At 44.8% G+C, this 13378-nt stretch overlaps 1 protein-coding gene across 1 annotated transcript; it reads right to left on the bottom strand.

The window, feature by feature from the left end:
* Nucleotides 1-699: 699 nt before the first annotated feature.
* LOC122251889 (alpha-(1,6)-fucosyltransferase 8) lies at nucleotides 700-13108 on the bottom strand. Its single transcript, XM_086553038.1, is given in 11 exon segments — nucleotides 700-1954; nucleotides 2600-2739; nucleotides 3409-3559; nucleotides 3902-4078; nucleotides 4632-4869; nucleotides 9387-9567; nucleotides 10018-10183; nucleotides 10989-11199; nucleotides 11815-11938; nucleotides 12856-12910; nucleotides 12912-13108. Coding segments are annotated over 11 exon segments (1812 nt in total). The 5' UTR covers nucleotides 13094-13108; the 3' UTR covers nucleotides 700-1767.
* Nucleotides 13109-13378: the final 270 nt, after the last annotated feature.

Here is a 13378-nt window from a genome sequence, read left to right as displayed (position 1 = left end):
GAGAACAGAATCTATCCCTTTGACACTGCTTGAGGAACTTTCATTTATTAAATGGGATATTGTAGGACTTTCTGAAGTTAGAAGACAGAAATGACTAAATGATGGTCACTTACTATATTGGAGAGGTAAACCCCTGGATAGCAAACAAGAAATTAATATATATATATATATATATGTATATATGTATATATGCCTAAATATATCATAATTAACGGCCTGAATGTATTATATATATATATATATATATTATCATATATATATAGATATATATATATATAAATATATATATATCTACATATATATAATATATATATATAATATATATATATATATATATATATATATATATATATATAATATTTAAATATATATATATATATAGTATATATATAGATATATATAATATATATATATATATATATAATACATTCAGGCCGTTAATAATGATATATTTAGGCAGTTACTAAGTTTAAAAATAAAACGGCCATTTGTCGAAGATCCCGGCCATTGTTGTTTTAAATCTACACTAAATCATGCATGGGTTTAATTACTTTAATGACACCATTGTATTAAGTCAGCTAATCTGAAGTGATTAAGTTGCAGTTTGATTATAAGTTGAAAGGTTTTGGTGCAAATGATGTAGATTAGCATGATGCAAATGCTTATTAGTTGGAGATTATTAAAAGTCACACGTCGCTTTTTGTTCTTTATTTTTTTACAATTTCATACAATCTTTTTTTTTTTCTATAAAACAGGAATGTACAATGAAGTTGTTGTTGAAGATGAACACTATTAGGAAATACAAAAAACGGGTTACAACTGCTCATTAGACATCATACAAGGAGAGGAGCTCACAATCATATCATTATCATTAATACATTTAAACAATCAGTTTCTTCATTAACACATACAGAAGTTAACATAAACACTCTGTCAGCACCAATTTTTTTTTCTTCTTTCATATATAAAAAAACTATATTATGCACGAAGGAAAAAGGGAGGGAGGGGGGGGGGGGAGAGAAAGGAACGCCAAGCCATCAACAGAATATTTTACTTTCCTGGAATATTTCAAGAATTGCTTTTCTTTAATTGATCTTAAAATAAAATACTTCTTACCTTTACAATATCAAGATAATTGTGGAGTGAATTAATGTTGACACTAATACAATTGATACTAGTGAATATTATTTACATATATACACAACTATACTATATACATTTCTTTCTATGTTTTTATAGACGTTCTTGTTATCTCAATTTCGCGGAACAAATGTAAGGATGCTGGGTGTCCTTTTTAACTCTTTTCTTTTCATAATTTATTTCCACACACATCTGCTCCTTTAGCCACTTCAAATAAATAACATAAAATCACATGAAAATAATAATGCATTTTACATGTGGGAGGGAGAAGGTACGAGAAACAACGGACATGTAACAAACACCCCTTGTGTACCAGTTTATCATGTAATAAAACTAGAGTGTGCCTCCCTAATGCCTCAAACTGGGATACAGTGAGAGAAACGCACAAATCCCTTTCTCCTGCACGGGTAAATTTTACTTCAGAGCCACTCCTTGAACTCAATGTAACGGAAAGAAGGAGCTAAAACATATCCCTGATTTCATTCATTATAAGAAAGAATCTCACCATAATAGAGTGGGTGTTTAAAATATATCACAAAATAATATATATATCTCAAGATAATTTGACAGCTATAATCTATCTAAAGAAAAAAAAAAAAAAAAAAAAAACTATGTATTTCCTATGATTCATGTTCCATTTTTATCACTTTCGGCGTATGATGGGAAATCCGCTATGTCGACAATTTCTTCCATCTTGTACGACGGATAGAGGGCGTTTTGCCGTGTTCTCCTGCTGACGCCCTTAGAATAACCGTTCCAGTGGTTACCCGCAATTCCCACAACATCACCAACTTTCAGAATCATCTCATCTGATCTGTTGAGAAAACAAAAATACAATGATATAATTGTTTATACATGTACCCACATGTACACACACACACACACATGCACAGAAAAGAAGAAAATGTGTCCTCTAACATCATTTCTTGCCAACTGCTGTGTTTAGAGAGAGAGATAGAGATAGAGATAGAGATAGATAGAGAGAGAGAGAGAGAGAGAGAGAGAGAGAGAGAGAGAGAGAGAGAGAGAGAGAGAGAGAGAGAGAGAGAGAGAGAGAGAGAGAGAGAGAGAGAGAGAGAGAGAGAGAGAGAGAGAGAGAGAGAAAACACACAGGGAGGAAGGGATTTTTCTCAGCCAATTCTCAATGCCCTGAATCCTAGGAGCTAGGAAGCCTTGTATGATGCCTGAATGCATGATATAGCAAGTGAATTTTTCCTCCCCTCCTCCTGTTTCTGTTCTCCTGCTTCCTCACAGTTGAAAGATACATTCACACCAAGTAAATAAAGCATGCTTGGAGCTGTATCCTTCAATTACACATTTCATAAAACAATTTAGTCCCATTGTATTGTAAGTATGGTTGCTATATTCCCTTGTGCTAAAAACTACTAATACTATGGATATATCAGTTTTACTACTATTTCTCAAAGTAATATATATACAGACTTTGTAAAGCACTTACTTGCGTGGGGTGTGTGGGAATCTCGCCCTTTGATTGTGCGAATTTTGCCCACCGTAGTAATAAATATCATCCAGGGATCGGTAGAAACTGGATGCATCTGGGTGTAACGTCTGCATAATTTCATATGCTATGCGACAAACCTGCAATCAAGTGTAAGCCTAATCAGGTACAGCTGTGTAAATAAGGAGTTTACGAGGTGATTACCTTCACTGCATATCGCACATATTTCACCACTAAATTAAGTGTCCCTCTTAATGCAAGCGACCAAAATTATTTCAAAACTGCAAAAGACTAGTGTTATTGTATACAAAGACTGCTTTGGTCCTCAGACAAGAGGTCCTTAGAGCTATAATATAGATACAAATATATAACCTAATACGCAATACGCTTTGTCCTGCAATAACTCCATTAGAGGGATCCTGATGGGGACCTCCTGTATCAAACTGTCAATACATCCCACTCATATCCTATAGTGCAGTCTTCCTTTGCTAGTCCTTTACAAAATTCAATGCAACAGCAACTTAAAATATACAACTATATATATAACAATACATTTTCCTGGTACATACAAGTATCTCTAATGACTGGATGCCATTTCTTTAGAGAAGTACATCCATCTACTTTGCATATTTGAATGGTAAAAATATAGTTCCATATTAGAACAAATAAAAAACTTACACCATAAGTGACATTACTATCTCAGAATAGACTCATATGACGTAACAGATCCATAAAATGAATGTATATACAGGGAGGGAGGGTGGCTACAGTGCACACTTGATGTCCCCTTTCAGAACGCATCCACTTACCTGGGATGAGAATGTGCAAACTAGGTAATCGGTGAGTGACAAGAAGTGAATGTCTGCAATAATGCCCTTGAGTGAGGCATCAGTATAGCGCGTTGCAACGGCTGCAGTCCGCGCGATGTTCGAGTCACCGATGAACGTATAATCAGGGAATCTGTAAGGTGGTGGTCCTTGTTAGGCTTATTTTATCACCGTGAATGCAGTTAGAAAGATAATAATATGTGAGCAAACTAAGGAGGTTTTCCTTCATTAGAATCCATCTATCATTGTGAATGCAATCGTTATCTTATGTTTTAAAAATAAAGTGGTGTTCTTTCGTGGGAAAAAAAACTAAGCACTTCAACAAAAAACTACCGACTTCATTCATTTGTTTTAGAGCTTACGTTACGATACAACTGCTATACAAAAAAAAAAAAAAAAAAAAAAAAAAAAAAAAAAAAAAAAAAAAAAAAAAAAAATTAAAGAAGAAGAAGAAGAAGAAGAAAAAAAAACTTACTTCTTTTGGGCTTCGTTAATGACAGTGGGATCGTCGGACGCCAGGTAGACCCTCTTGATGACGTCGGGCTGGCGTAAACTCAACGCCTTGTAGTACTCCCCGACGTGCCTCATGTACTCGTCTATGGAATGGTAGGCGGCCTCGGTGCCAACTTTGTCCGTTCTCCGCACGTGGACCCTGGGATCGGCACACAGGAATTAACAACCTCCGTGGGGGGGTTTGGTTTGTCTGTCTGTTTATTAATATATCATTTTTTGTTCGTTTGCTTGCTTGCTTGCTTGTGTGTGTGTGTGTGTGTGTGTACGTGTGTGTGTACGTGTGTGTGTGTGTGTGTGTGTGTGTGTGTGTGTGTGTGTGTGTGTGTGTGTGTGTGTGTGTGTGTGTGTGTGTGTGTGCGTGCGTGCGTGCGTGAGTGCGTGCGTGCGTGCGTGCGTGCGTGCGTGCGTGTGTGTGTGCGTGCGTCTGTGTGCACCCCCTCCCCAATGTTCGTGTGCTTGTGCGTGTCTCAAAAATACCCATTTAATCGAACATAACATCTAATACCCCATGGCCTTTAAAATCCCTCCAACACCCCCCCCCCCCTAGAAAACCCCCTCCCCACCCCTCCACCCCAACCCCAAGCCTATCCACCCCCACCCCCTCCCCACCCAAGCGCCAAAAAACAAACGCGAGCCACCCCACCACCCCGCCACCCCACCACCCCGCCACCCCGCCATCCCAGCCAACTCACCCCACGATCGGCTTCTGGAATCCCAGCGAGTCGGCCATGCTGTCGAGCATCTCCTGCGTCTTGGGCTGCGGCTTGAGCATGTACTTGAGGAACTGGCCGACCCACCAGGCGGCCGGGTCCCCGTGCAGCCGCGTCAGGCGATCCGAGATGTCCCGCGGGATGGCCAGCGGGAGGTAAGGAGGTCTCTGGGACAGCGTGTCGATGATCGGGAGGTCCACCACCTGGGTCTCGTTCGATCCTGCAAGGGGGATAGGAGGGTAGGAGGGTGAGTATGGGGGATAGGAGGGTAGGAGGGTGAGTATGGGGGATAGGAGGGTAGGAGGGTGAGTGAGGCGATGAGGATAGAATAATGAGTGGTGGGGGGGGGATAAAGATAGGATGGTGAATGTGGGGGGGATAAAGGTAGGATGGTGAGTGTGGGGGGGTAAAGGTAAGAAGGGGGGGGGGTAGGAGGGTAGGAGGGTGAGTGAGGCGATGAGGATAGAATGGTGAGTGGTGGGGGGGGGATAGGAGGGTAGGAGGGTGAGTGAGGCGATGAGGATAGAATAGTGAGTGGTGGGGGGGGATAGGAGGGTAGGAGGGTGAGTGAGGCGATGAGGATAGAATAGTGAGTGGTGGGGGGGGGATAGGAGGGTAGGAGGGTGAGTGAGGCGATGAGGATAGAATGGTGAGTGGTGGGGGGGGATAGGAGGGTAGGAGGGGGAGTGAGGCGGTGAGGATAGAATAGTGAGTGGTGGGGGGGGATAGGAGGGTAGGAGGGTGAGTGAGGCGATGAGGATAGAATGGTGAGTGGTGGGGGGGGATAGGAGGGTAGGAGGGTGAGTGAGGCGATGAGGATAGAATGGTGAGTGGTGGGGGGGGAGTAGAGGTGAGTGAGGCGATGAGGATAGAATAGTGAGTGGTGGGGGGAGGATAGGAGGGTAGGAGGGTGAGTGAGGCGGTGAGGATAGAATAGTGAGTGGTGGGGGGGGATAGGAGGGTAGGAGGGTGAGTGAGGCGATGAGGATAGAATGGTGAGTGGTGGTGGGGAGGATAGGAGGGTAGGAGGGTGAGTGAGGCGATGAGGATAGAATAGTGAGTGGTGGGGGGGGATAGGAGGGTAGGAGGGTGAGTGAGGCCATGAGGATAGAATGGTGAGTGGTGGGGGGGGGAGGAGGGTAGGAGGGTGAGTGAGGCCATGAGGATAGTATGTGATAGATAATAGTGAGTGGTGGGGGGGGGATAGGTAGGTAGGTAGGTGATGAGGGCGATGATGATAGAATAGTGGAGTGGTGGGGTGGATAGGAGGTAGGGAGGGTGAGTGAGGCGATGAGGATATAATAGTGAGTGGTGGGGGGGGGATAGGAGGGAAGGAGGGTGAGTGAGGCCATGAGGATAGAATGGTGAGTGGTGGTTGGGGGGGATATAGAAGGGTAGGAAGAGGTTGGTGTGAGTGAGGCGATGGAGGATAGGAATGGTTGAGGGTTTGTGTGGGGGGGGGGATAGGAGGGTAGGAGGGTGAGTGAGGGCGATTGAGGATTAGAATGGTGAGTGGTGGGGGGGGGGGGGGGATAGGAGGGTAGGACGGCAAGTATGTGAGTGGAGGCGATGTAGGAATAGAATAGTGAGTGGTGGGGGGGGGGGATAGGAGGGTAGGAGGGTGAGTGAGGCGATGAGGATAGAATAGTGAGTGGTGGGGGGGGATAGGAGGGTAGGAGGGTGAGTGAGGCGATGAGGATAGAATAGTGAGGGGCGGGGGGGGGGAGGAGGGTAGAGTGAGGTGACTGCGATGGAGGAATAGAATAGTGGTTATGTGGGGGGGGATAGGAGGGTAGAGGGTGAGTGAGGGCAGTGAGGATAGAATCGGTGATGGTGGGGGGGAATAGGAGGGAGGAGGTGAGTGAGGTGAGCGATGAGGATAGAATCTCTGGTGAAGGTGGTGGGGGGGTGGGATAGGAGGGTAGGAGGGGGGTGAGTTGAAAGCTAGAGGGATAGAATGGTGAGTGGTGGTGGGGAGGATAGGAGGGTAGGATGGGTGAGTGAAGGCGATGATGGGATAGAAAAGTGAGTGTTGGGTGAAGTTGGGTGAGGATAGTGGTTGTGGGGGGGTGAGTGGTAGAAGGGTTATGAGGGGTGGAGTTGAGGGGGATAGGAAGGGTAGGAGGGTGGAGAGAGGCGATGAGGATAGAAAAGTGAGTGGTGGGGGGGGATAGGAGGGTAGGAGGGTGAGTGAGGCCATGAGGATAGAATGGTGAGTGGTGGGGGGGGGATAGGAGGGTAGGAGGGTGAGTGGAGGCGATGAGATAGAATGGAGTGGTGGGGGGAGTGGTGTGGGGGGGGATAGGAAGTGGTAGGAGGTGTGTGAGGGCCTGAGGATAGAAATAGGGTGAGTGGTGGGGGGGGGATAGAGGGTGGGGGTGCTGAGGCGGTGAGGATAAATAGTGAGATGGAGGGGGGGATAGGAGGTAGGAGGGGAGTGAGGCCATGAAGGATAGTAATGTGGTGAGTGGTGGGGGGGATATGATGTGGTAGGAGGGTGAGTGCGGGGGATGGAAGGGTATGAGGGTGAGTGTGGGGGATGGAAGGGTAGGAGGGGGAGTGAGGGGGAGGTGTCCTTTCGGTGAGGTGAGGTGGAGGGCATGCGTTTGCTTAGGAACTCGAGGGAGTTGTGTCGGATTTAATATCTCTGCTGAATAGATGCGAGCTGGGATTTTGTTTCTTTAATTTGAATCTTTGATTTTAAAAAGTAGAACCTATAGAGAACACATATACAGACTAACACACGCAAACATATACACATACATATTTTTTTATCTCTATCTTTCTCTCCTTCTCTCTGTCTGTCCCTGTTTCTCTCTGTCTCTTTCTTTCTCTCTCTCTCTCTCTCTCTCTCGTCCCCTCCTCTCCTTCGTCCTCCCTCTCTCTCCCTCTCTTCTCCCTCTCCTCTCGCCCTCTCTCCTCCTCTCTCTCTCTCTCTCTCTTCTGTCTTCGTCTCTCTCTCTCCTCTTCCTCTCTCTCTCTTCTCTCTTCTCTCTCTCTCTCTCTCTCTGTCTCTCCTCTCTTCTCGCTCTCTCTCCTTCCTCCTCCTCATCTCTTCTCCTCCCCTCTCTCTCTGTCTTCCCCTCTCTCTCTCTTCCTCTCTCTTCTCTGCTCTCTCGTCCTTCTCTCCTCTCCCTCTCTCTCTCGCATTCTTCTCGCTCTCTCTCTCTCTCTCTCGTCTTATTTTCTCTCTCTCTCTCTTCTGTCTCTCTCGTACTCTCTCTATCTCTGGTCTTTCTCTCCTCTCTCTCTCCCCGCTCTCGTCTCTTCTCTTCATGTCTCTCCTCTCCGTCTCTCTCTCCCTCTCTCTCTCCCTCTCCACCTCTCCGATCGCACTTCTCACTCCTCTCTTCTTTCTCTCGACAGATACTCAAGCGCTAGATCCTCTCTGTCCTATCTCTCTCGCGCTCTCTATCGCCTCTTGCGCTCTCTCTCTCTCCTCTCTCCCTCGCTCCGCTCTCATCTCTTTCTCCATCTCTCCCTTCAATCCCTCTCCCACTCGCTCTCCCGCTCTCCCTCTACCTATCGTCCTCTCACCTCCTCTCTCTTCTCTCTCCCGCCTCCTCTCGTCCCTCGTCCCTCTCTCCTCTCTCTCCTGCTCCCTCTCTCACACCCTCTCCTCATCCCTCTCGTCTCTCCTCTCTCCCCTCGTTCTCTCTCTTACCTCTCTCTCTATCCTGTCCTTTTCTCTCTCTCTCTCTCTCTTTATTTCTCTCCTCGCTCCTCTCCTCTCCCCGGGGCCTCTCCTCCTCTCTCTCCTCCTCTCTTTCCACCTCTTCCTAGTATTTCTCCTCTCTTCTCTTCCCTTTTTTCTCTAATTTTCTTTTCTCTTCTCCTCTCTCTCCCTTCTCTACCTCTACTCTCCTCCCCGTCCTCTCTCCTCCTCTCTCTCTCTCTCTCCTCATCTCCGACTCGGTCCCCTCCTCTCTCTCCCTCTCTCGGTCTTTCTCCCTCTGTCCTTCCTCTCTCCTCCTCCCTCTCTTCCGGTTCGTCGCCTCTCATCTCTCGCCGCTCTCTCATCTCTTTTTTCTCTCCTTATCTCTCTCTCTCTCTCTCTCTTCTCCTCTTTCTCTCTCTCCTCCGCACTCTCTCTCTCTCTCTCTTCTTCTCTCCTCATTTCTCCGCTCTCTCTTCCCTCTCTCCATCTCTCGCTCTTCTCTCTCATCTCTTCTCCCTTCTTACCGCATCACCTCCACTTCCCTTCTCTCTCTCTCTCGCGGCTCCGTCTCTCTCGCTCTCACACACACACACAACACACACCCACACTCACTCACTACACACACACACACACAAACACACTCACACACTCTCACACACACACACAGCACACATGATTCTTCACACCACACACACACAACAAACTCACGACACACACACACTCACGACTCACACACACACACACACACACACAAGAAGTCACACACACACAACACTCCACACTCACTCAACCCAAACACACACACACACACACACACATCACACACAGCTCACACACACACACGACATGAGCACACACACACACACACGCGACACACTCACACACACACACACACACTCACAACAGGCACACACACTCAAACACACACACAACACACACTCACAACACACACACACTCCAACACAACACACTCACACTCACACACACTCACAACACACAACACACACACACACACTCAAACACGACAACACACACAACACACACAACACACACACACTCACATTCCCTTACTTACCTGCCATGCGAGTGCGTGTATCCCGAGAGGTCGGTGCACGTCTCGCTGAGCGGCTGGAACACGTCCTCCCAGCCGGCCTTGTTGTAGCGCCATCCCCGGGACTTGAGGATGAGGGTTCTCTTGGTGCCGTAGGCGACGATGAAGCAGTAGACCACGTGGTGGATCTGGCACCCGTAGCCGCAGCCCTGGAAGAAGAAGAAGGGAGGGAGGAAGGGAGGAAGGAAGAGGAGGAGGACGGGGATTATTAATTAAAGCGGTCGGAATCGGCAGGAAGGAGATGAGAAGATAGGACGCTGTCTGCAGAATTAATCAGATGAGGAATTACAGATACAAATTGCGGCGACGGAAACCAATAAACTACATAAATAATGATAGAAAATAATTAAAAACCCACAGAATTGAGTAGAGACGAAAATGACCATAGATTATTCATATCAAAACCTCAAGATCTAACGTTTCCCTTCTCTAACCCCATCCACCAGGACAGAAAGAGTACCCGCCAAAACCATTACTAAAAAAAAACAAAAACAATAAAACAAAACAACGTATTGGCCCCCCCCCCCCCCCCGCCCCGCCCCGCCCGTTCCTGCGGTTGGAAATGCCATAACAAATTCACTCTCGCAAAAGATAATTACCTTATTAAGGTTGCAGACCAATTTTCTGGCCTTGGCGCAATCCTTGGGATGTTGCAGCGCGTGCAATCTGCGCTGCATGAGTGCACTCAGGTCAGCCGCCTCTTGCTCTCGCCACGTCCCGAGACCGTCCAGCTGGCTCAGGCGCAGGAGGTCGTATTGCAGGACCCTGAGGATGCAAGGCAAAGGATAGCGTCGGGAAGGATAATAATGGTGACAGGAACTCATAGTAGTGACTTTTTGGTTCTAGTTTCCAGGTAAGGTAAAACGACTAAATGACATTTGTGATACGATATATATATATATATATATATATATATATATATATATATATATATATATATATATATGAGGATTTTTTTTTGTAAAAAAAAGAAAAAAAGAAAAAAAAAAAATGAAAAAAAGGAAAAAAAATACTCAATCAGAAAGATCCCTCTATAAGTAAACCATTAAGTCTTCCTCCCCCCTACAAAATATAAACCCTTTAAACCCACTACCAACGAAAGTAAACCAATTACCCCCCCTCAAAATAGACGGAAATTAAACCAAATCATCTGCCCCCCCCCAAAAAAAAAAAGTAAACCACTTTAAACCCCTCTCCCCAAAAATCAAACCATTTTAAACCTCTCTCCCTATATAAACACAGTAAGGTGCACTTATAAAATAAAACACTGCTACAAAATGAAAGGAAAAACTCGCTACGTTTCGAACTTTTTAAAGAAAGTTCCTCATCAGACGTAAGCAATCCCAAAAAAAATCCATTTTTGGATTGCTTACTCCTGATGAGGAACTTTCATTAAAAAAATTCGAAACGTAGCGAGTTTTTCCTTTCATTTTGTAGCAGTGTTTTATTTGATAAATAAATAAACCCCTCTTACCCAATAAATAAACCCCACCCTATACACCCCCCCACCCAAAAAAAAAAAAAAAAAAAAAAAAAAAAAAAAAAAAAAAAAAAAAAACACATGTCGCACCTGACGTGGTCGCTCCCCTCCTCCAAAATGCGGTCGATGTGCGCCGTGTGGTCAGCAAAGGCGTCCAGCTTCTTGCGGAGCTGCTGCAGCTGGTCGGAGACGAACCACCAGCTCTCCTGTACGCCGCGCTCCACCAGGCGCCGACTCTGCTCGAACTCCAGCGAGGGCGTGAAGTCCGACGTCCCTGTAGGGCGGAGGCGATTGGAATCAACTTTTATTTATTTATTTTTATTTTTTTGGGGGGAGGTGGTTGAATGGGGAGGGGAGGGGCTATGAAGTCGAGAGAGAGAGAGAGAGAGAGAGAGAGAGAGAGAGAGAGGTGGGGGGGGGGGGGGGGGGTTCTGAATTCATTAAAATACACTTAACATGATTTTTTTTCGGGAGGGGGTGAGGGTAAGGGCTGGAGGAAGGAGGGAGGGTGAGAGAGACAATATATATATATATATATAGATATATATATATATCGAAAAATATATATCTATATATATATAGTACGAATAAATAGAAACCACTCGTTCTCATTTCACTCAGAGTAATGGAAGGAAGGGATGGATAAGACAGACCGAAAAAGATATATAAATAGTCTCCAATATATCAAGTTTATAGTCACATCGAACTACCACCACCACCACTTCTAAAGACAAAAAAAACAAAAGGTCACAGTGCAGAAAAAAACTACAAAGTAAGGAAAGAAGACAACGGAAAAAGAAAATCGTATAAAAAAAAAGTTTGTACACACTGAATTTCTCTGTATTTTTCATCTCTCTCTTAGGTGATAAAAACCTGTCTTGTGGCAGCAGTGCATCCGCCGTGTTTGTAACAATACCTGAGCATGTTCCCCAACTTTCATTCTGCAGCTCCGCCACTATGGCTCGTGTTGCGGGCGTTGGGAGGGCGCCTCTCCTTTCTTCCCGGTTCAAGGCCTCTCTCCGTTCAGCGAGCTCACTTGCCTGGGGGAGGGATGATGATGATAAAAAAGGAATACAACAACAGCAATAATAATGATAATAATAATAATAATGATAATAATAATAATAATGATATGGAAACCACAATCATAATCTTCACCATCGTGATAGATTGACATAATAGACTTATAAATAGATAGATTGATAGAAAGATAGATAGGTAGATAGATAGATAGATGGATAGGTAGGAAGACAGATAAACATACGTCTAGATAGACAGACAGATGGATGTATAGATATATAGATAGATAAATGGATAGCTAGGAAGACAGATAAACATACATCTAGATAGACAGAGAGATGAATGTATAGCTAGATAGATAGATAGATGGAAAGGTAGGAAGACAGATAAACATACATCTAGATAGACAGAGAGATGAATGTATAGAGCTAATAGATAGATAGATGGAAAAAGGGTAGGAAGTACCAGATAAACATACATCTGATAAGACAGAGAGATGAATGTCTAGCTAGATAGATAGATAGAATGGATAGCTAGGAAGACAGATAAAGAAAAAAATAGAAAGACAGAGAGATGAATGGATAGCTAGCTAGATAGATAGATGGATATCTGGGAAGGACAGATAAACATTAAGCAGTATAGATAGACAGAGAGAATAATGTATAGCAAGCTGTATAGATAGATGGATAAGCTTATGAAGACAGATAAACAATACATCTAGATAGACAGAGAGATGAATTTTATAAGCTAGCTAGATAGAATAGATGGAATATCTAGGAAGACAGATAAACTTACATCTAGATAGACAGAGAGATGAATGTATATCTAGCTACTAGCCTAGATAGATATGGATAGCTAGGAAGACAGATAAAAACAGACATATCAGATAACAGATTAGATTAATAGACCAAAACAGATAGGCTGTAGGAAAGGCTACATGAGGAAGAATGCCAAGCTCCTGCTTCGTGGTGAAGTCCTGCAGGACTGCCTGATGTCATCGTCTGGTTCTTTAGGATGTCCAGCCCTCCTGCACCCGCCCGCTGGAGGCGCTGCGCGAGGCGAGGGTCGCCAGCGCTCGACGAGGGGCTGGGCGGAGCCAACAGGGCCACGCCCACCAACCACATGACACCCACTGCGCCGCCCACACGCCACGCCCACCCGCCCAGCCAACGCATCCTGTTAAACCTGTGGAGAGAGAGAAAGATTAGGCATGAGCACAGGGGCACGTGAGCAGAAATACATAAACAAACAAAAACACACAAACAAACACAAACTAAAATGCATTGCTTGCATCATCCGCGCGTAAACACATGCCAGTTTCACTTTCAATATCACGCACCGGTGAACGAGGTCTGCTAAATGTTTGCATTGGAAGCTCTTTTCCTTGGGTAAACAACTCGCCTTCACAATATATATATATATATATATATATATATATATATATATATATATATATATAT

Source organism: Penaeus japonicus, unplaced genomic scaffold (genome assembly GCF_977035675.1).
Source record: "Penaeus japonicus unplaced genomic scaffold, GWHDUDI00000001_assembly GWHDUDI00000027, whole genome shotgun sequence".
NCBI lineage: Eukaryota > Metazoa > Arthropoda > Malacostraca > Decapoda > Penaeidae > Penaeus > Penaeus japonicus.
The sequence above is the reverse complement of the archived record's forward strand: the minus strand, read 5'-3'. Positions and strand labels throughout refer to the sequence as shown.